The sequence below is a fragment of the Acanthochromis polyacanthus genome, chromosome 12, assembly GCF_021347895.1.
Source record: "Acanthochromis polyacanthus isolate Apoly-LR-REF ecotype Palm Island chromosome 12, KAUST_Apoly_ChrSc, whole genome shotgun sequence".
Classification (NCBI taxonomy): Eukaryota; Metazoa; Chordata; class Actinopteri; family Pomacentridae; genus Acanthochromis; species Acanthochromis polyacanthus.
Window position 1 is genome coordinate 11,884,123 of NC_067124.1, and position 23,017 is coordinate 11,907,139.

At 42.7% G+C, this 23,017-nt stretch overlaps 1 protein-coding gene across 1 annotated transcript in view; it reads right to left on the bottom strand.

Annotated features, from left to right (window-relative positions):
- Nucleotides 1-2,698: 2,698 nt before the first annotated feature.
- The window catches only part of LOC110948233 (zinc finger protein 236), a 97,740-nt gene continuing 77,421 nt past the window's right edge, over nucleotides 2,699-23,017 (bottom strand). Inside the window, exons 30-32 of the mRNA XM_022189671.2 lie at nucleotides 20,367-20,496; nucleotides 7,971-8,144; nucleotides 2,699-3,777 (exon numbers count right to left, since the gene is read on the bottom strand). Of these exons, the coding sequence (XP_022045363.1) occupies nucleotides 3,656-3,777; nucleotides 7,971-8,144; nucleotides 20,367-20,496 (426 nt within the window). The 3' untranslated portion in view covers nucleotides 2,699-3,655. The remainder of the gene's footprint in view (nucleotides 3,778-7,970; nucleotides 8,145-20,366; nucleotides 20,497-23,017) is intronic.

A 23,017-nucleotide genomic window follows, 5' to 3' on the forward strand; every position in this document is an offset into this window, starting at 1 on the left:
GGAACGACAAAGGCTGGTTGGGTCACTGAAAGCATTACTGCGTTTCCCTTCATTTCATCCCCTTTAAATAACCGGGGCATATTTTTCCAAATAATTTTAGTAGCTGTTGCAGAACCATGAATCAGAATGCAAACACCAGATGGACAACATGAATACTTCAGTGTTTCCATCTTATGCAACTTCACACTTCAGCTCCACTACCTTTCAAAGGGTGATACTGTGTTATCTGCTCTGTTGTGTTTATTTGACAGCTTTAGTCAGGTTTAAGATGAATATTTCACACAAAAGATGGTAAAACAACCTTTTTAAATACAACACATTATTAAAGATTGAACCTAAAAAAGAGCAGCATGTAGTCAGTGTCACACTTCACATTCCTGTGAGTTGTTACCAGCCTCACAAAATACAACTATTTCCCCTGAAACTTACCGAATACTTCAGTTGAAATTATGATCCGATATCTCTCCAAAATTAAAGATCACAAAAAGAAGTCTGCGTACCTACTTGCTTTCTTTATTTAATGTGTATAAATTAAATAATTACTCAATTATATTCTCAATTATTTATACTTTTATGTGCAAATGTATTTATTTGTGTGTTTTTACACTTGTGTTACCATTAAAATAATCAACGATTTGCCTTGGTTTCAAAGTGGTTCAATCAAAAAAATAAAGTTTTTGAAAATATATATCATATAAAAATGATCAATAATTAAAAATACACAGAAATAAAACATTTTACGGTGGTTCATTTCTATACTGTTGACATTTATGTACTTTAATTTAGTAAGTAGGATTGTACATGCAGGACGTTTATTGTTGTGGAGGACTTTCACAATAAGGGACTGTTACTTTTATTTGAATAAGAGGAGTGAAAGTGATAAAAAAAAATTTAGTATCTGTTTGTTATATGTGAAGCTAAGGCCAGTTAAAGGGCAGCTCAGCTCAGAATAAAAGTGTGGAACTAGAACCAGGAGACAAATCAGGGATAAAGATTTATAGCAGGAGGCTGGCTCAGATCAACGTTTAAAAACCTTCCTACCATCATGAGAATCGAAACCTTTTCCTGTGCCTGTTTTCTGGAGAAAAAGTGGCTGTATCAGTGTGTTGTGTAAAGAAACAGTATGTTTCCAACAGCCAGCCATTCATTGCAGCAACATTAACTGAAGATGCATGCTGTTGTCTCCTCATTTCCTCTTTAAATAATCCACTGGCTTGTGCTTCAGAACAGGATATTTTGTCTTCAGATGCTAAAGTTGCTTTGACAGCTCGATAGCCTCATTTGCCACTTTCTCCCTGCACACCACACACAAGAGATGTGGAGCAGTATGTACAGTTAAGCCCGAAAGGAATCATTTCTAATTAATTTTTCTTTAGCCAACAGGTTTGGGAAATACCGAGTTAACTGCGTAAATGTTAAATTTTAAATATTTAAATGTGACTTGAAATGCCATATTCAAAATTTGCATAGCTCATGAAACTGTCTCACATTTTTTAGAAAATGCAGCCTCTGTATTGTTTCCAAGTAAATTTGGTACTAACATCTCCAGGCTGAAACTGTCCTACAGTGCTGGTGAGAACTTCCTCAGGGAATTGTGAAAAATGAAATCTGATCCAAATAACAGATGCATGAGTTTGGAGCGTTATCTGATACCAAAACACTCCACAGTAGCTTAGAACACAGGATTTTTCGTCTCTGAAAAGTTATCATGGTGGCAACTCTTATCATTCTTTTAGATGATCCACCAGGAGTCCTTCACTCTGAAGGCCTTTGAAATGTTGCACAGAGGATTTGAACATCCAAGAAAACCCTCAAATAATTTGCTGCTGAAGGACATTTGCATGGAAGAGTTGTTCTACATTTCAGTGTCAGAGACTAGTGGATGACTATGCAAAATGGGTACAAGAAGTTATTTCATCTATATGAGCTTCAGAGGTCACTCGGAAGTCATTTCCAGATAGGAATATTACATTTATTCAGATTTGTCTTCAATAAATGATTTAAAAAAAACAACTCAATTTCCTTGTGGAAGGACAGCATTTCATAGAGGATCAAATGTTTGCTTGTCCAACTTTGTCAAAAACGGAAACACTTAAACAGATTTTTTCACAGTACTGTCCAATGATCCTGCAATTTTTAGGGGAGATGGATGGATGGGTGGCAGCAATAGGAAGCAGTGTTTTTACATACAGGGTTGAAATCCATTATGTAAAACACCTTAAAGACAACAAACTAGGCTCTTGCCTCCAGTTTTTATGCAAAGCTAAATCTATCATCTTCTGACTGTACATTGGTGTCCTGTGGTGTTTCTTTGGAAACATTCCAGTTGCACTGAAGTAAATGTAGTCTGCATGTCCTCAAGGTCTAATAAACACATTAAACAGGGTTTCTTCCATATAAAACATTTGCACAGGAGATTTCTTTAAAAAAAAAAAACACTGCCTAGTTGGCATTCCCACTAGTTTGCAATCTTCTGCTTTTATATTGCTGTAGCTAGCAACGTTGTCCTTTTTCCTCACCCACATGCTCTGCATATGCAAAAAATATGTGTCTTCACTTGACTTTTGGCAATCAAGGGCCAATCCAGACAGATTCCAAAATGTTAAAATTGTTCCATTAGTAGAGTAAAAATCTGATTATTTTACCTGGAAGTCACAATAATGCAGTCACCATAAATAAAAAGAAATGGGATTTTCAATTAGTAGAAAATTAATCTTAATTTATTATGGACAATAGAAAATACAACTGCAAAAAAAGAGAGAGAGAAGAAAAAGCTTGTCGTCTGTACATTGGCTTTGTTTCATAACAAATGTGACATTATGCACAAATTTCATATTTCCAAACAAACCAGGTCTTGGCAGGTCATCAGAAAATATATGGAATCTACCTTCACTATTTACAGTAAATAAAATGCTGTGAGCCTCAACACAATGACAGGAAACAATGCTGACATCTTCTATCAGGAACCTCGAACAGCATCTGATCCACAGCGGTGTTTTCACAGCTAACACGTTTGGCTACGTTCTCAAGCTAAAGCAGCTGAAAATGACATGAGATTAAATATGTACAGTATAAATATGTTTTTTAAAAAAGTGACAGATTTGTTGTAAACCAGTGGGGGAAAAAGCTTTCTATCTTCTGTGCTGCTTTTGAAGCCATGACAGCAGCACAGCTGACTGCAGCTCTCTGAGCAGACTAATAATGCAGAAACACGACTCTGGGTCTCCAGGGAGCTTTTTTAGCAGAGTACAGTTTCCTCTCTTTCCAGCAGGGTCAGCATTAGACACAAATGCATCTCCAGAGTGGAGAATTCTCTGGGATGACTGTGTTTATTGAGCCGAACCTCTTTAGAGGTTACCATATTGATGACAATCAGACAGGAGCCAAACAGATGAAAGTCATTAAGCCAATCACAGAGAACCAGACTCCCTTAACTTCGATGTTAATTTAGATAAGCAGCAGTGGACTGCTGCTGGGGTAAAAGCCCTCAATATACACAGGAACACACTTGATATGTCCTAAATTTTTTCTAACCATCCAGCCCCTGTCGGAGGAGGAATATGTTTGGCAAAGCTTTGCTGTTTTGACGGAACTCTATTAGTGGTCAGTTCATGCTACAGTGCTGTTTGACTCTGGGGACTCATGCGGATGGTGGTCAGTGGAAGACATTGTCCCAGTCTCCGGATGATTCAGGAACCACTTCCAGGTCGAGCTCAGGTGTTACCTCGACCTGAGGCGCCGGGCCTTCTTGGCCCAGGGACACGTCTTGCATTTGACCTGGAAGATGAAAGAGAGGAAGTGAGCTGGGATCATTGCCTGGGATTAATAACAACAGAGCCTTTTAGACCAGATGAACATCAGTAAGCAGCAGCAGCAGCAGCAGCAGCAGCAGCAGCAGCAGCAGCAGCAGCAGCAGCTCTGATTCTGGATTAAATTTGCCGTTAAACTGTCATGCAAATAAGACCATCAATCTAAAAGCAATCTTCCTCTACTCACTCCTTCAAGCATTTGTTTTAATATCTCACATTTTGCTCCTTGTGAAAATGCCACGTCTGTTACACACGCTATATAACATGATTGGGCAGATGTATAGTATGCGTTTTATTGCGATACAGCCATGTGTCAGTGCATTCAGCCTCAACAGACTGAGTGGAAAAACAACACTAAGTCATTTTTTGGCTCAGGCTGAGAGGTTCTGATGTTTTTTTTCTACTGGTACATGCCACATGGTGAATTAAATTTAATTACCACCCTCTATTTCCACCAAATCACTTCAAACACATAGTCATTAAGTTGCAGGAATACGAAGGTACACTTTGAATCTTTTAACAAACAAAAAAAGATTTCACAAGCAAAATGAATACTTAAGCCCTGTGAACATGCAACATAGGTAAGAGTTAAGCACAACAATTTTCCCAAATGTCATTAAAGCTTCAATTTTAAAACAACAGACTGTATTCAAAGGACAGAGAAAAGAACACAAACAGAACAGCAAAGTCTAAAAGATGACAAATGTAGGGACCTGGAGAGAGGAAGAAACAGAGACGGTTCATGGTGTGATGCGTGTAAGGTACGGAGATGGAACATGAGGACTTGTTGCTGCACAATCGACATCTGAGTGAAAGGAAAAGCTGGAATGGTGGAATAAGCTGCATTAAGGCAGACACTTGGTCTTCTTAGAGGCATTTTAAAGCCATTTGAGTGTTAAATACGTGGTGAAAACTCTTTGTGCCCTCACCTCACTCCATTCTTTCTGAAAAGTACTGAAACAAACAGTTAAAAGACTAAAAATTTTCTTTCATCACACATACTTGAATGCCTTTGAATTGGCCATGAATAAAGCAAAGAGCTCAATTCTCACTCATTCTTCTGAAACGGCTTGGAGGAAATTAATGGTACGTCTTAGAAACGGTCATAAATAAGGAGATTGTACTGAAGCAGTTTTCCATTAGCATCATTATTTATTCTGCTTAAACAGAGACAAGTCTTCACGGTGCTGTTTGGTTTCATTCAGAGCTGCTGTCTGAGGCGATAAGGAGGACAATAATAGACAAGCATGTTTAAGGTCAAGGCTGCAGAGCTATCTGTTCCTGTGACTACAGCTGAGACTGTTATTAGCTCAAGTCCTAACGCTGAGTGTGCCACATTGAACGTAGACAAGAGAAACAAAAGGAGAGAGAACAGTGAAGGCTACAAGAGCCACCCGAAGCAGCTTAATGTTCCTTTGATTGCATCTGACAATATTATTAGGAAGTTAAAGGTCCTTGGATGCTGCCACAAGAGCAAAATCAATAGCAGATTAAACAGAAGAACAGTTTGAATGGTGCAGAAAGGCAAAAAATAAAATAGAATAAAGGTACAAAAGTCTCTGGACACACTTTCTGAATGAGAAACCCCTAACCCTAATCCACTTTTGGAAATGAAACATAACAACGTTATGTAAAGAATGCGCTACGGACACATGACACAAAATCAGAGCTTCTTTTCTACATGAGCTCTGTGCTCACAGAGTGAAGAAATGAAGCTTCCACTGAAAAAAAAACTGTGAAATATGGAGGAGTCTCAGGTGTGTTATGGGACTGATCTGCTGCCTCTGGCACAGGGTGCAGAGAAATCAGAGAATTATCAAGGCGTTCCACAGCAAAACATGCTGCCCATTGTCAGAAAGCTCCGTCTTCAGCAAAAATAATGAGAGGAAACATAAAAGCATCCTAAAAAGGACTGAGGAAAAAAAATGAACTATTCTGAATTGACGTGCTACAAGACCTGATCTTAATCCAATTGAATATCTCTGGAAAAAGCTGAAACACACAGAAGTTAGAAGGAAACATGAGAGAACTGGAGCAGTTTGCACTCAAGAAAAACGGGCCAAACAGCCAGCTGAGAAGTGTAAAAGTCTCATCAGGAGCTACAAAAAGCAGCTGATTGCAGAGATTACTTCAAAAAGATACGTAGTCAAGGAGCATTTTTTCCATTCCATCTTTTCGTATTCAAAATACAATGTAACATCAAAAACAGCTCTTCTTTCAGACTAAATATAGAACAGAGAGGAGTAGATACTGATTATTTGGTCAGATTCAGCTCATTTCAGAGAAAATTGTGGTTCCAGAGAAAATTGAGGGCGGCCGACAATTTTGGCCCAGTTTCTAGGTCAGAAGAATTATTCCATTTTGACTTCAACTATCTGATAGGCCAATGTGCCAAGCAACTCAGTGAGGCTGTATTTCAGCACAGTCATGCTAACATCAGCTTGTTTGCTCATCTTGACAGTTTCTAGCTTTGCCAAACCTGCCAGCTAATCCAAAATGATGCCGCTACCTGGCACACAAAAAGCTTAATTATGGATAATTTTAAGCCTAAATATATTTTAAATGGGTGAGTTATATAAAAATGAATCCCTTATACAGTTGTCATGTGGACTAGATTAGAGACCAAAATCATTTTTGCTGACTGGCTGTAAACACATTTATTTCTGCTGCAAAGTTGTACATTTTAACCTGGTGCTCTATAGGGACTTTTGTTTGCAGTCTGCCTCAAGTGACCATTTGAGGAACTGCAGTTTTTTGCACTTGTGCTTTGGCTTCATTGTTGAACCCCAGAGGTTGTTTCTTTTTAGCTGACAACGGTAAAATAAGCTAAAATTTTCACAATAACAATGCAAACTGAAAACTGTATGATGTTTAGCAGGTGCACAGTGTTTTACATTTTGTACATGTCAACATTTGCTAATTAGCAGAAAATGATAAACACAGCTGAGGCTAAAGGGAAAGTCACTATTTTTCTGTCATAACCCAAAGTATTGAACAAACTGAAATTTTGACCTGATGGTGGCATTACAGAAAAGTTCCATCCATCAGCTATATATTAGGGCCCAATCGATTTATCAGCTGGCCAATTAAATCGGTTGATTACAGCACTTTTCAAAATAATCGTCATTGGCCGGTGTTTTGCCGATTAAACGCCGATATGTTAGTTTCTCAAAAAACAGTAAATGCTGCTAAGTGTCAGAGTCACGCAGAATGATGCCCTTGTGTGGAGCTTGCCGACAGTTAAGTTTATAACAACATTAACAATGACTCAACATGTCTCCCGTTTCAGTTTAACTCGCTTTGACGCATCACTCATGCTTTTCATTTACGTAACGTTGCATTGCTAAAATTGTGCTAACCAAGACTCAATTACTCTCTGTTGGTTTATGTTAGCAATAATGTCTCTGTAGTTATGCCAACCTAGCATAGCGTTAGCTAATAGCTTAAAAACCAGTAACTGTCATCTTTAATAAAAGCGTGCCATGTCCCGATGACTAAAATGAATAGCAATGTGTATACATGGACATCAGTTGAGCCAACAGGGCAGCTGCGGCCTAAACTTTCACCGAGTCTGTGAGAGAGCGATGATAAATTAATATTCATGACATGAGTTGGCTGATATTAAAAATGAAACTTCAAGTGAGCAGAGTTGATGAACCTGTCAGCTCTTAAACATCACAGAGACTGTAAGACGGAGGCGACTGAGTGGTGAGTGTGGGGGCGACTGAGCGCTGAAAAGGCTCATTCTCGACTAATCTATTGATCATTAGGAGAAGAGTTGCAGGAACGAAACTTAAGAAGGAGAGACGGTTTAAGGCTCTGCAGGTGGGTGAACCAGAGATGCCTCTCATCAATCTGAAGTGTTCGCAGACACAGTTTAACCTTTGGTGCCGCATAAACACACCGTCTATAATTACAATTTAGAAAATGTGGCCGTGAGCGACACACACCCATGTAAAAACATCAGAAAGCGAAATAAACAACTTCCCCGTAATATGCCTGTCTACTCCAATAGTCTCAGAAATGCTGCTCCTGGATGAGAGTGAATCAGACTGACGGAGAGACAACAGAGAGATGATTACTCCCTTTCATTGCCCAGATGCACAAACAGCTGCCTGCCAGTGTTTGTGTGTGTCGGTGCGACGCTGCCCAGCTGCTCACCGTAGCCGTGGGATCTTTTCATGTGATGTTTCATGTTGCTCTTCTGGGTAAACCTGATGCTGCACACCTCGCACTTGAAGGGCTTCTTTCCAGTGTGCTTGACCATGTGGACCTGCAGAGCGCTCTTCTGGTTGAAGGCCTTGTCGCACTGGCTGCACTTGAAGGGACGCTCACCTGCAACAAAACAGACCAGCAGCCGAGTTAATACACAGACGTGCTGCTTTTTTTTTTCTTTATTATATTGATGTCGGAGTAATTTTAGGGGCTGATGCAGGTTTTTGGCTGTCTATATAAATATCAGAGATAGATGTACTGTTTTGTACTGTGGTATATTTATTAGAACAAATAAATGACACCAAAACTCAGATCATTTGACTGAATTAAAAGCAAAGCTACAGCGATGCTTATATATTGTTCAGTCTGAGTTACTTGAGCCCCACAATGTCTGTTTTCAGCTTTAGTCACTTTATCAAGCAAGCAAGCATGTTTTTCCTAATTGTTGTTGCGTTTCAGATACTATGTGATTTCCTCTCCCTCAGGCTCATCAGCTATTTCTTGATGTGATTTGTGAGGCTGGTTTAATCTATTCATTACATTTTAAAACAGTAAAAGAGTTTTCAGCTTCATGGAGAACAGCAGACATACAACAGACATACTCCTATATGCCATCTTGTATGAAAACAAAAGACAAGTTATAAAAATGGACAGATAACACAGACCGTAAGAAATGGAAAAAGAAAGGAACCATTTTTTTTTTAAAAAAGGGCGAGTTCAGAGAGGGGTCCTTACAGCATTTTTTTCTTGGTCTCATGTGTTAAGAGGCATGCGTCAGTGCTTGTTTGATTGTAAAAAATGAAAAAGAAAGAACGCAGAGCTAAGTTGGAAGCACTAGAACTTAAATATGCTGCCCTTGATGCTACTTTGCAATGTAATTATAGTGACTGTGTTTCTCTCCAAAAAGAAATAGTTAAGAAAGAAATTAACTCTTTACTCAGGCGCCGTTCAGAATTTCTTATGCATAGAACCAGACAGACATATTACTTCCATTCTTCCAGACCTAGCCACCTGCTGGCCATGAGACTCCGAACAAATGAGCACTTTGCTGACATCTTCTGTGTTAAATCCAAGGATGGAGCAGTTTTGAGTGATCCTAAAAAAGTCAATGATGCCTTCGCTTCTATTTCGAAAGATTTGTACACCTCTGAGAATTTCTTTGATAACTCTGCATGTGAAGGTTTTTTGAATAATATTCATATAGAAAGTCTCCCGATTAATGAATCTGAACAGCTAAATGCCTCTATTACAGCTCATGAAATTGAAACGGCTGCAAAGGCCATGCATAAAGGCAAATCACCAGGCCTGGATGGGATCCCGCCTGAGTTTTATGTTACCTTCTGGCCATTAATCAGTCCCTTACTTGTTGGCATGATACAGTTTTCACTTGAAATTGGTTCTTTTTCTAGAGATGTTAACACTGCTTTAATCACCTTGCTTCTAAAAAAGGACAAGGACCCGGTGGAATGTGCCAGTTACAGGAAAACTGAAAAGTAGAGTCAGTATATCAAAGTCATATTTAACTGAAATGTTTCTTCCACATGATCACACACAGAACTGTACAAATTGCAGGTGTTTTACTGTGTCAATGTCTGCATGTAGTAACATACACTGATTTACTCATAAAAAAATGAACCAAACTCAGCCATTTATGGGCCTGGATATTTTTAAATAATGGAAAAAAAGCAGCTGTGACGTTAGTTGCATGATGCACATAGCTGCTCGCATACTTTGTGCGATTGAAACTACTACGTGTTTCAAGATGATGCCTTAGAAGGTCTGGCATTGTCAGACCCAGAGTGATAAGCATGCTGGAGGTCATGCACAGGACAGAGGGGAAGGAAGGAAGAGGCGGAAGATCGGAATGAGAGACTCAATTCAATTCAGTTCAAATTCACAATCTTTCTCTAGAATCTCTACCTTTAATATACCAACAAGCTATACAAAGTAAACCCAGCAAAAATTCACATTTTTAAGGCTGGCAACCTTAACTACCAACAACACATGTTTGTCATTTAGATTTTTTGTGTAATGTAATTTAAAGGACCACAATGTCTGGTTTTAAATAAAGAAATGGTAAATGTAAACAAACCTACAACAGATAAATTATAAAAGTGTCTTTTTACATTTTCTTGTCATGTTGAGAAAACAGCAGAATAAACTTCAGCTGTTGAAGTTATTTTGTTAAGAGCTATTTTTTGTACATCTTACTTCATCCCCCAAGCAAAGATTTGTTTACATCTTCACAAATAAAAAAGACAAAACAGGGACACATTTACTCTCCAGTTCTTCTCTAACTTGGATATGTCACTTAAATCGATGTTCTTTACTGTAGGAAATAACTGAGAAAAGTGTTTCTGTTCAAAAGGAATATGGGGCGACACAACTACAGTCATTTCCTCTTGTTAAGGCATCATTACATGTATGTTCTTTAGGCTACAGATGTAGACAAGAGCGAACAAACAGTGTCAAACATCAGAGGAAGACTATAAGGGAAATGGCAGATTTTTTTCCTTGTAACTCTTTGCTTGGAGACAAATCTTGAAAAACTGACAGCATGAAGTTGTTAAACGAACCAGGATGAAGAGGTCAATCAGACACCCCCAACAGTTTTCAGATGAGGCAACGAAATGGTAATAAGCCAGAACTGTTTCTTTTTCTACATTGAATACTGACAATCATGTCTGGGTGCTTCTGATTTCACAGCAATGAGGCGTTCAAGGCATTTATCTGCTTATTAGCTACGCCTACAAATGTATGAATTAGAGAGTCTGAAAAGGGACATAGATAGTTGTAATTTTCGCTGTGACTGCATCAGTGTAAAAGATTTCATCATTTTACAGTCAGTAATCCTTTTATGTGGGCAGACATAGGGGAAATTTCCCAGACACATGCAGGACATGGAAACAAAACTAGCTGTCATTGTTTTTTCCTTGTTTCCAATATCTTATCATCAGCGTGCGCCCATAAGCAGTGTAAAATACATTCGATCTTAATGTTTCCATGTGTGTTTACATGCTCTCTTCACTCACACAACATCCTTGAACCTCACATTAATACCCATAATAACATGTGCAGTTATAGAACTCATTACTAAATAAACCAAAGAGCGATATTAAGAAATAAGTATTATAAGACTAAATAGCACAAAATGTGTGAATAAAATAAATTGTGAAACATGTTAAGTAAGCCTTATGATTATGAAATCTGATGATTTCTTGCTGTTTTGTTTTACATATAGATTGCTACAGATTGCATTTTTAAAGACCTGTTTCAATTTCGTGTTGATATTTTTCATAACAGTGCCACCAGCAGCTGTTCTTCTCGTCTTCCAGACAATAATGATTAACCTCTCTTTTACAAAATCAAGGTTAAAGTGTTAACAAATGTTTGCCATGTTAGCTACAGTAACAATAAAGTAAGTTTTATTGTAAGTTTTACAAATTTAAGGTAGTTCTTTGTGTCAAAGTACCATTTAACAGGTCTGCAGCCAATAGAATAAGTTTTACTTTTTAGAACTTCTGCAGAATTTCTGCTAATTTCCTGTCTGAATAACACTTCTTAAATTACATGCAAAAGGATCAAAATCTACCACTAGCAAACTCAAGTGAGGTTAAATTTCAGTAAAATTACAATAAATGATGTCAAATCTTTAAAAATGTGAATTCGATGTTCCATCCAATGCAAGGCCGAACAACTCCTCACTGAGCAGCTTACTTGACCTGAACAAAGATCCACTTAGTCGCGGTTAACAGACTCTTGTTAACACTGACCAAGTACACTGTATTCATCAGAGCTAATACCCTCTCCTCAAGAAAGGGCATATTTTCTGTAACTGGAGCTGGAGAGTGCTTTAGTAGATGGGTTGAATATCTAAAGATGGAAAAAAGGCAGCATAAATGATGAACAACACAACTGCAATCCATACAGAAATGTATGGCATTAAAGTTAATGTAAAGGAGCTGTCAGAGGAAGTAGTATTGGCATCACTGCATGCATAGTTTTGGCTCAGAGGATTTGTCCTATTTGCAGAAAGCCTAGAATATAAAAGTTAAGAAAGAACCAAAAATGCATGATTGCTTTTATGACAAAGACAAATGACTTTCAATGACTCCATGATGGAAATTGGAAGTTAAAGGATTAACTGGAAATGCCAATAATATACACGGTCTTTAAAGTGTATGAAAATTTTTGTTTACATCCGTATACTGCATGCTAACAGTGGAGCCAGATGCAGAGAAACACGGGAGACAAGACACGCATAATCATTGCAAAAATACAAAATGAGGAAAATGCTATCATTATCGATATCCTGAGAAAACCCAATGACTGTTGGTCCATATTCTTACTACATACTCAGCCAATGTCACCAAAACCAGAGCCTCTTTCACAGATGCTGGGCAAATGCTTTGTGCAATGCCAGGAGTCTACTACGGAATACTTTTCCCTGGTAGATTTTACATCTCCCACAACAACAAGGAGGAGATGAATGGTACCAAAGTCATCGACCGCGGAAGGAAAAAGACCGTCTTGTTAACTGAGAACTAAAAATGTGTAACTTTCCCTGTGCTAATCCATATGGAATTTGAGCATCTTTACTTCTAATTGTCAACTTGTCTCTCATGTGGTGATGTGTGCTGTTGCATGCATATTTAGCACAAAGCTTGATTTCATCTAGATATGAGATTATATATCTCTACTACAACACTACGTATAACACTAGGTATAACTACCGGTGTCATCCGGGCACTCATTCCCTTGAATCTTCTCGCTTACGCAGGTCACCTCCTGTTAGCAAGAGCTAATAATAGCATTTGATGAAGGGATTGCCGCCGGTAGCCTCGAGACTACAAGTCGGAGTCGCGAGCTGTTCGTCCTCCAGAGGCTGCGACAAGTTTCCTGTTTCAGGAAGGAGCAGCGTTCGCCCGTCATGGACGACCGATAAGAGCGTGTGCGCTCGGCATCGACTGTCTAAGAGGTCAGCGAAGGTAGTGCTCTGGCTGCTCTTTCTACGACATCACGTAAGTATAGCTTCTACTTAGCGGCGGGGGCTAGGCGCTACCAAGAGCGCGTTCGCTTCGTGTAGCAGCCTCACTCGGGAGCTAACTCTTGGTGTGTTGCCAAGAGCTAGCTCGCTGCCCCTAACCGAGACCAGTGATGGCCGTGTTCTCGCTGCCCTCTCACTGAAGCTCGTGAGTATTACACGGTTAACGTAGTGCTTTCGCTATTGTTGGCTGTTGTTGTGCTGATGCCAGTGATGGCCATGCTCTCGCTGCCCTCTCACTGATGCTATGAGTGTTACGCGGTTGACATAGTGCTTTCGCTATTGTTGACTGTCATTGTACTGATACCAGTGATGGCCGTGCTCTTGCTGCCTTCTCACTGACGTTTGTGGGTATTAAACAGCTAGCATAGCACTCTTGCTAGGGCTAAGTGTTGCTGTGCAGATACCAGTGATGGCCGTGTTCTCGCTGCCCTCTCACTGAAGCTCGTGTGTATTGCGCTGGAACATTGTGCTCTCCCCGAGCTGTTAGTGCTCCAACAGGAGCATGCACGCTCGCTGTCGGCTCCCTCTGCTGTAGTGCCGGTGACGGCCGTGCTCTCGCTGCCTCTCACTGAAGCTCATAAGTAATACACAGCTGATGTAGGGCTCTCGCTGGTGCTAGCGGTTAGTGTCCCGGCTTGTGGCTTCCTGTAGCTGCGCCATGCTAAGCTCACATTTCTGTGCTACCTGTATGGCCCCCCTTCACCCTGAGGACGGCCACGATCTCTGCCCCTCGTGTCTGGGTATCGAACATCTGAGGGAAGGTTTATCAGAGGACCCATGTATGAACTGTAGCTTCATGCCGCGCGCATTGAGGGCTGCTAGGCTGTCGGAGGTGGAACGCTTAGTGGGGGGGACAGGCCCCCCTCAGTCAGGGGTGCCATCTCCTTCTCAGCCAGGCCAATCTAGGCGGAAGGCATCAGAGGCTCTGGGCGCCCCCCCACGTAGGAAGAGGCCTAGGACAGACACGCTGTCTACTAAAGTGGGTCAGCTGTCTAGTGAGTTGGCCCAGATGAAGTCACTCCTCCTGTCTCTACGCCCTACCGTTACGGAGGGTGGAGGCATCAGGACTCCCCAGATGCTGGAGCTGGCCCCTGAAGAGGACATTATTTCTGTGGCAGCTTCGGCTGCGCTTTTCAATGATGATGAAGATGGGGAGGGGGCCTCCCACTCCTCTGAGTCAGGTTCCCGCTCGTCAGCCTGTGGATCGGTGAGGGGGTCCGATGATGACTCAATGGGGTTGATAATCCATATGGCCCTGGCTAGCTTACACCTGGACTCGCAGCAGTCTGACCAGCCTCCTGCAAGTGCCTTCTTCAGACGAACCTTAGCTCCAACTAGCTTTTTGGTTCCTTCTTCCGGGGAGTACCTGAGGGAGCTGCAGGCCTGCTGGAGGGACTCAAAGGCTCTCTCACGGCTGACGTCTGATGGGCGCACTTTGGTCGCCATACAGGATGCGGCTAAGTTTGGTCTGAGCCGCATGCCATCCGTCGAACCTGCTACTGCCTCTCTTATAGTTCCCCCAGACGAGGCTCTAAGACCTGAGGCCAGGTGCCCTTGACAGCAGTGCAAGGCATATGACACAGCAGCACACATGGGCCGTATTGGTAATTCCCTCTCCCACCTCATGCTGGCCCTGTCGGCTTCCCTGTAACAGACGTCTGCGGACGCATCCACTACCAGCCTGAGCAACGCCTCATTGCAGGCTTTTGCCCTTATGTCCCGGGAACTGGGGCACCTTATGTCCACTTTAGTCCAGACCCGCCGCCAAGTGTGGCTGGCCCAATCACCCCTGTCGGAGATGTGCTGGAGGACCCTCAGTGCAGTCCCAGTGGAACCTGGGGAGCTGTTTGGCTCGGCAGCGGTCCGGCTTCTGGAGCAGACGGTACATGCTGATCAGACCAGGTGGGAGTTCTCAGGGCTTAGCAGAGACTTGCCACCTTCCAGCAGGACCAGGGGTTCAGCCGGTGTTTCCCGGGAGTGCTCCCAACCACTGCCTCGAACTTCCCGTTCTAGAGGGCCTCAACGCCCCACTGGGGGACGAGCCCGCTTTCGGCATGGCCCCACTGATTTACCCCGAGATCGTCGTGCCTCAGAACCCTCACGGCGCCCCCCCAAGGCCTCAGGAGGCCGGGGCGCAGGAACTGAGGCCTCGGGGTCAGCGGTCGGTCTTTTCTCCCAGCAGCAACTCCGGGGCTGGGCAGCCTGTACTTCAGAGCCTGGTCGAGGAGTTATCCACCCTCCTGTCCAAGGGTGCCATCGAGCCGGTAGACCCCCTCTCCCAGCCCAGGGGGTTCTACTTAACTTACTTTCTAGTAGGCAAGAAAAGTGGTGGATTTTCCCCCATCCTAGATCTCAGGGGACTGAACCGGTTTCTAAAGACACTGCCAGTCCACATGTTGAGCACGAAGGACGTTCTTCGCGCTGTGGCCAAGGGGGAGTGGTTCACTTCAGTGGACTTGACGGATGATTATTTCCACATTCCGGTCGCACCTTACCACAGGCGGTTCCTGCGTTTCGCATTCAGGGGCCGCCACTTCCAGTTCACAGTACTTCCATTCGGGCTCTCTTTGTCCCCACGCGTGTTCACGCACTGCATCGTTGCGGCCCTTTCACCCCTGCAGACCCAGGGCATGAAGATTATGGCATATCTTGACGACTGGCTGATCTGCGCACCATCCCGTTCTCGGGTGGTCCAGGACACAGCCGCCCTCCTGGCGCACGTAGCACAGTTGGGACTCAAGGTGAACAGGGAGAAGAGCTGTCTGTCTCCTTCCCAGAGTACGACCTTCATCGGGCTGGCTCTGGATTCTGTCATTATGAAGGCCTGCCTGTCACAGCAATGGGTGGATGACATCTTGGGCCTCCTGCTTCGGTTTCGAAGAGGGATAGCACTGCCTTACAGACTTTACCTCCGCCTTCTGGGCAAACTGACAGCTGCATCTGCTGTCGTGCCTCTGGGCCTACTGTCGGTACGCCCCCTGCAGAGGTGGCTGAACAGCTTCCACCTGCATGCCAGGCGACACAGGAGCAGGAAGCTCAGGGTGTCACAGGGCTGCCTGAAGGCCTTGTCGCCGTGGAGAAGCAGGGCCTATCTGGTAAAGGGTGTATCCCTGGGTGCCATCCCATTTCGTTGGGAGACGGTAACTACCGATGCCTGCCTTTCAGGTTGGGGGGCTGTCTGGCAGGGCAGGATGGCTCAGGGAGAGTGGTCAGCTCGGGAGAGCCAGGAGCATGTCAACGTGCTGGAGCTGCGAGCCGTGCACCTAGCGCTCAGGACTCTCATGCCGTATCTCAGAGGGAAGCATGTGCTGATACGGTCGGACAACATCTCTGCAGTGTTTCACATAAACCACCAGGGGGGTACCAGGTCAGCTCGTATGCTGCAGGTGTCACAGGATCTGCTGCGATGGGCAGCCCCCCACCTGGCCAGCCTCCGAGCCATGTATCTGCCGGGGGAGCAGAACCAAGTCGCAGATTTTCTCTCCCACCGGAAGCCCCTCCCGGGAGAATGGCGGCTTCATCCAGAGGTGGTGCACATCATATGGAGTATATTCGGAGAGGCGGAGGTGGACCTCTTTGCCTCCAGCGAGACAGCCCGATGCCCCCTCTGATTCTCACTGAGAGAGGAAAGCAGTCCTTTGGGACAGGACGCTCTGGCTCATGAGTGGCCAGGGGGACTTCTCTATGCTTTTCCACCCTTTCCCCTGATATGGCCAACACTACTCTGGGTGCTCCATCAGGGGCACCAACTCCTCCTAGTGGCCCCGTTCTGGCCAGCCAGGACCTGGTTTCCGATGCTGCACAGACTCTGTTGTGGGACACCCTGGCGTCTCCCCAACAGGAAGGATCTCCTGTCCCAACTGGAAGGCCAGATCTGGCATCCCTGCCCCAGCCGCCTTCAACTGTGGGTGTGGCCGCTGAGGGACCAGACCCAATGCTGAGCTGCAGCATAGAGCCTGTCAGGGCAACAATCCTGCAGGCCAGAGCCCTGTCAACACGGCTGCAGTATGCGAACAGGTGGAAGTTGTTCTCGAACTGGTGTCGGGGTCGTGATCTCGACCCAGTTAGCTGCTCTGTCCCAGCGGTTCTGGAGTTTCTTCAGTCCCTATTAGACAAGGGTCGCTCTCCCTCAACCCTGAGGGTGTATACTGCAGCTATTTCTTCCAGGCATGTGGCAGTGGATGGCCACACTATAGGGAGTCACAGGCTCGTGTCTCTCTTCTTGAGGGGAGTTTGGAGGCTGCGACCACCAAAGCCACAGAGGACTCCAGCCTAGGATCTGCCCATAGTGTTGGATGCCCTATGCAGGCCTCCCTTTGAGATGCTCGACCGGGCAGGGCTTAAATGGTTATCCGTGAAGACGGCTTTTCTCCTTGCCATGACAACGGCAAAGCGGGTAGGGGAGCTACATGCTTTGTCAGTGAGCAACTCCTGTCTGAGGTGGAACTCAGACAGCTCAGGTGTAACTCTGTGGCCAAATACGGCATTCCTGCCGAAGGTGCTGGCGCATTCACACCTCAATAGACCCATTTGGCTGGCTAAGTTTGACCCCCAGCCGGAAAGGGGGACGAACGGCGGGAACTGCTTTGTCCAGTGCAGGCCTTAAGTGCATATCTAGATGCCACTACCCACATACGGAGATCAGAGCATCTCTTTGTGTGTCATAGTGGTGCTAAGAAAGGTAGTGCTCTCTCCAAACAGCGCCTATCCAACTGGATCGTTGAGGCCATTGCATGTGCATACGAGTTGGCAGGCGAGACCTTACCATCTGGGGTGAAGTGTCATTCCACTAGAAGCGTGTCCACCTCATGGGCGCTGTTTCGAGGGGTACCTGTGGAGGATATATGTGCAGCGGCCTCATGGGCAGTGCCGACCACTTTCACAAAGTTCTACAGAGTCAATGTGGCCACCCCCCATCCACTTGGGGTGGTCCTTCAGCCGGGTTCCTCTGCTTCATCTTAGGGAGGTGGGTACCCAGGATTCCTCGCGACACTGTTATTATAAGTCATCCAGTGAGAAGAACTGCCTCTGGCAGTCAGGAAGGGTGAAATAAAACGAGGGTTACGCATGTAACCACGGTTTTATGAACCCTGGATGACTGCCAGAGTTCTCAGTCGCTCGGAGTCCCCAAGTTGCGAGAAGAGTCTGTGGGAATGAGTGCCCGGATGACACCGGTAGTTATACCTGCCACGGTCATCCGGGGTCACACGTGACTTTGTTGATATTAATACTCGACCTGCACTTGCGCGAGATGGAGACATCCAGTGAGAAGAACTGCCTCTGGCAGTCATCCAGTGTTCATAAAACCGTGGTTACATATGTAACCCTCGATTCATTAATGTAATCCAAATTTTAAAAAAAATGCTTTTCTTTCAAAAATAAGGACATTTTTAAGTTACCCCAAACTTTTGAACGGTAGTATACACAAACAGCGTATACCAGGTTCCACTCCTAACTAGCACCTCTACATCTGCATCACTTTACTCTGAGGGAATTTGTATTCGTCTCAAATCTAACTCCAAGGCATGGTATCGCTTAAGGTTATACCCTATAGGTCTCCAAATCCCCACAAAGAGAAAGAAATTTTTCAGTTGGTTAAAAAGCTATTAGTCTGATGGTATGTTTGCAAGTGCCTCATCTATTGCGAGGAGTACGTGAGACTATAAAGATCCAGGGCAGATAAAATATTTCATTCATCACACTAGACAGGTAGAAAGAGAAGAGTATCAATTCTGATCCATAGGCAGGTCGATTTCACTGCTGTTATCTTCCACAAAGACTCTGAGCAGAGATTTATTCTGATAAATGGATTCACTGGTGGAATCTAAGTTTGTGTAATGAATGTATATATTCGAAATGAGAATAAGTCTCGCGTCATTTGAAAGTCGTATTAAAAAGATCACAAGAACAGCCAAGGCAAATCTGTACACCTTTTGACACATAAGGGACTGTTTATCATTTCAAGCAGCAAATGTGTTTATGCACGCCATGATTTTTTCTCATCTCAGTTATTGTATAACCTCCTGGTCACAGGCAACGATCACAGTAATTAGTCCAGTAAGAATGATCTAGAACAGAGCCTTGAAAATACTGGCCAGAAAATCTGTTAGAACCCACCATTGTGAAGTTTTGCAGAGGTTGCACTTTCTTAATTTTGACAATTTTATAAATTTCTGTAATTTAAAATTAATGTATAAATGTCTGTACAATCAAGCCCCTGAGGTTCTTGGACAGTTCATTGTTCCACTTAGAGCAACAGGCTCAAGAACACACGGAGCCTCTAATGGGAATGTGAAAGAGCCTGGGAGAGACACTGTGTTTGGAAGATCTGCCTTTTCTGTTAAAGTTGCTAAACTGTGGAACTCTCTGTCACGTGAACTGAAACAAGACCTAGATCTAGGGGCCTTTAAAAATGAACTGAAGCGGGTTTTAAAAGGGGATCAGGTCTGCAACCATTTTTAGATTGAACAGAATGTATTTGTCTTTGTATTAACGTTGTTGTTGTTTTTTTCCGGTCTCTTCTGTAAAAGCCCTTCTAGGGACGGACTTTGCAAATTAGCTCTGGCTATAAATGTTATAGTGTTATACATGTTTATTGTATACACTGGTCCCTATTAAATAAACTATAAATAAATAAATTAGTTCATTCTATAGTACAATATTACAGTGAATGAAACATATCTTGCTGCAGGGAGGGTATATTTATACTGTGTTATGCTATAACTAATGGACAAACAACCTGCCTCAAAAACTCCCACTACGAGATTGAGTAAAATGTTTGAACACTTAATAATGGAGTTGGGCCAGGTAGACGAAAAAGTATATTAGAGATTTTAGTGTTTATACCCACAGACTGTCATCCTATTCTAAAAACTTACCAGAGCTACACAAGCGAGAAGATAATCTCTTTGTTCACACACTCCTGCCATAAATAACTCCAAGCTCTCAAAACCTAATGACAGTTTAGTCTTTTGCAGAATTTATAACAACACTTGCAAAGATGATAAAGAGCTGGTGCATTTTCAAAAAGATACCTAATGAAAATGAAAAGTGTTATGTCACTCATGACAAATAAATTGGACAATTGAGAAATGGAAAATACAACAAGTAATGTCTACACTGAAAAATGATAAGAGCCCCAGTCGAGATGGGTGATAATTTTAAAAATACTTCAAAAAACAGGATTTTTTTCTTTATGTGTAAGATAATTTTAAAAACAATGGATTTTACTGACTCACGATGACTTTTGTTACAAAATCTACTGTGCAAACGTGTTTCATAATAATTTCTATCACCTGTGTGTGTTCGGTTGTGCCTCTCCAGCTGGCTGCGTTTGGCAAAAGCCTTTGCACAGGACGAGCAGTTAAAGACTCTGGGTTTCTGGGAGCTGGGTGACGGGCCTGGCTGGTGCACTCGTTCATGTTCCTGTAGACAGAGATTGAAAAAATTTACTCCGCTATTATAGTCCAGCACAGAAATTCCTTTATGAAAATGTGGAGATTTTCAGCAACCCTTTGAAAATGGAGCAGAATCCTCAAGAAATGTTACCGATATTTTGTTGAATCCTGTCTAGTCTTTGAGATGCTGTAGGTGAGGTACTTAGTGAGTGCAGAGAGCCATTTATCACTAATAAACATATACACTGCCTGTCCAAAAAAAAGTTGCAGCTTGGATTTAAGTAAGCAAAAGGTACGAGCCTTCCATTGGATAATTACTGCAGTAATGAATATGTTTCAGCTGCAACTACTTATTTAACCCAAGTTGATGCAGTGAGAAGCTTCTTTTATCTTAAACAACCACTTCGGAAGACATCCTGTGGTCATGGAAAGGATGCCAATCTGTCTCAGAAGGGTCAAATTATTGGCCTGCATCAAGCAAAGAAAACAACTAAGGAGATTTCTGAAACTCCTTAAACCAGGTTAAGAGCCGTCCAACACATTATTAAAACCTGAAGGATAGTGATGAACCATCATCATAGAGGAACAAATGTGGTTGGAATAAACTCTTAGATGATCATAGGAAATCAACAGTAGAACTCACGGCTATGTTTAATAGTGAGAGTGAGAGCATTTCCACAAGCACAATGCGAAGGAAACTCAAGGGATTGGGACTAAACAGCTGCAGTTCTAAGAAAACCACTGATCAGTGAGGCTAATCAGAAAAACAGGCTTCAATTTGCTCAGTAGCATAAAGATTGGACTCCGGAGCAATGGAAGAAGGTTATGTGGCCTGATGAGTCCAGATTTACCCTGTTTCAAAGTGATGGGCGCATCAGTATAAGACAAAAGGCAGATGAAGTGATGCACTCATCATGGCTAGTGCCTACCAGTCTGTGGGGGTTAGGCTTATAATCTATGGTTGGTCAGGTTCAGCAATCACTGTTTCTAAATTTCTTTAAGCATAATTTTGCTGCAGTTTCTTCTTTCTATTTGTCAGTCAACTTTATAATAAAATATTCACCTAGGCTTAGTAGTATGGTGCCATTATGCTACAAAATGTGGGAAATGTAACAATACAAGTTGCAAAATAGAGGTTCATCTGGAAATCTGAGATGTATCAGTTGTTAAATTAATGTGGTTCACGGGCATTAGCTTTGCTGTTTTAATGTAAATCATTCGAATGTCTGATAATGTTTTGTGAGAGTTTTTCCCATCAACTTCTCAAAATGGGAATGTGGCAGCGGCATTACACTGCATTGGCTCACATAATATCTATTTAGTACTCTCCATGTGTTATAGTAAACAAATGGGGTCCCTTTCATTGAGAAAATGATTCTGTAAATATTCCTAAAACTGATAAAGACATTGGTTCTTGCTGCCGCAACAGAGTGAGGTCCATGAGGAGCTGACAGAGCTGTGATATGTAGCAGGAATACTAATGGGAATACTGAATGTACAGCACTGAGCTGCATTCAAGCAAAATATATCGAGCACAGACCAGATGGGCCCAAAGAAAAGTTAATGCAAAACAGTGTTGCCAAGAAAAAGGACAAAAACCGTGTAAATGCATCAAATTAATGAGGCGATAAAGAATAGAGGGCGTTTGCTGAAATGCAGACTGTTTATCAAAATTGCCTTGGAAAAGTTTGGAACTTTGATTAAAAAACTATTCTTTTAATCACAGTAAAACAATGAAAAACACTCGGTTGAGGTCGTGGTAAAAGGGCAGTAAAAAACAAAGAAGAAACTTATTGAATTATTAAATTTGGCTCTTAGTTTAACCCTATCAGCTGCTGGATATTTTCAGAATAATAATTCTCTTTCTCTCTGAAGCACTCTGAAGCTCTTATCATTGTCATTATAAAGGACAGCATGTATTTTAGACCTTTCTAAAATACATGCTGTATTTTAGAAAGGTCTAGGTTATGTAGACATTTGCAGATTTTTTTTATATTAGCCTTTATATAAGGCATGTAAAGTACTAGTAGGGGGAAGCTATAAATACCTTTTGGGAGGAAAAACAACCGGTAATGAGCTTAGTCTTTATAGTAGAACAAGAAGATATCCTATTCTTATTTTTCTGTGTGATTTTGCTTCTTGTGGCTACTGCCATTGTATGAAATACCACAATTATGCTCAAAATCATTTTTCCATAGAACGTTTAGTTTGCATCCTTGTATGTCTGGCACATGAAAGGCTATGCTCATTCAGCCAAGACCTAATGTAAGGAGAGTTGCTCCATGGCCAAACAAAAGTCCTTGATCCTGTCAAATAGAACCTTAAGGTTGTAACCAAACTGTTCAGGAGTAAGCATCTTTCCCTTTCGTACTTCAGTGTTGAACATCCTGAAGACATGGCTTGCTCTGGGTAGTGATACTGAGCTATCTCTGGAATATGTCACTTCACTACTCAGTCTCTTGGTCACCTGCTGTATTTTGCAGGTACTCATTAACATGCTGCTGTGAATGGCCCACCTTTGGCCTTCAGTCTATTCAAAATACTGAGTT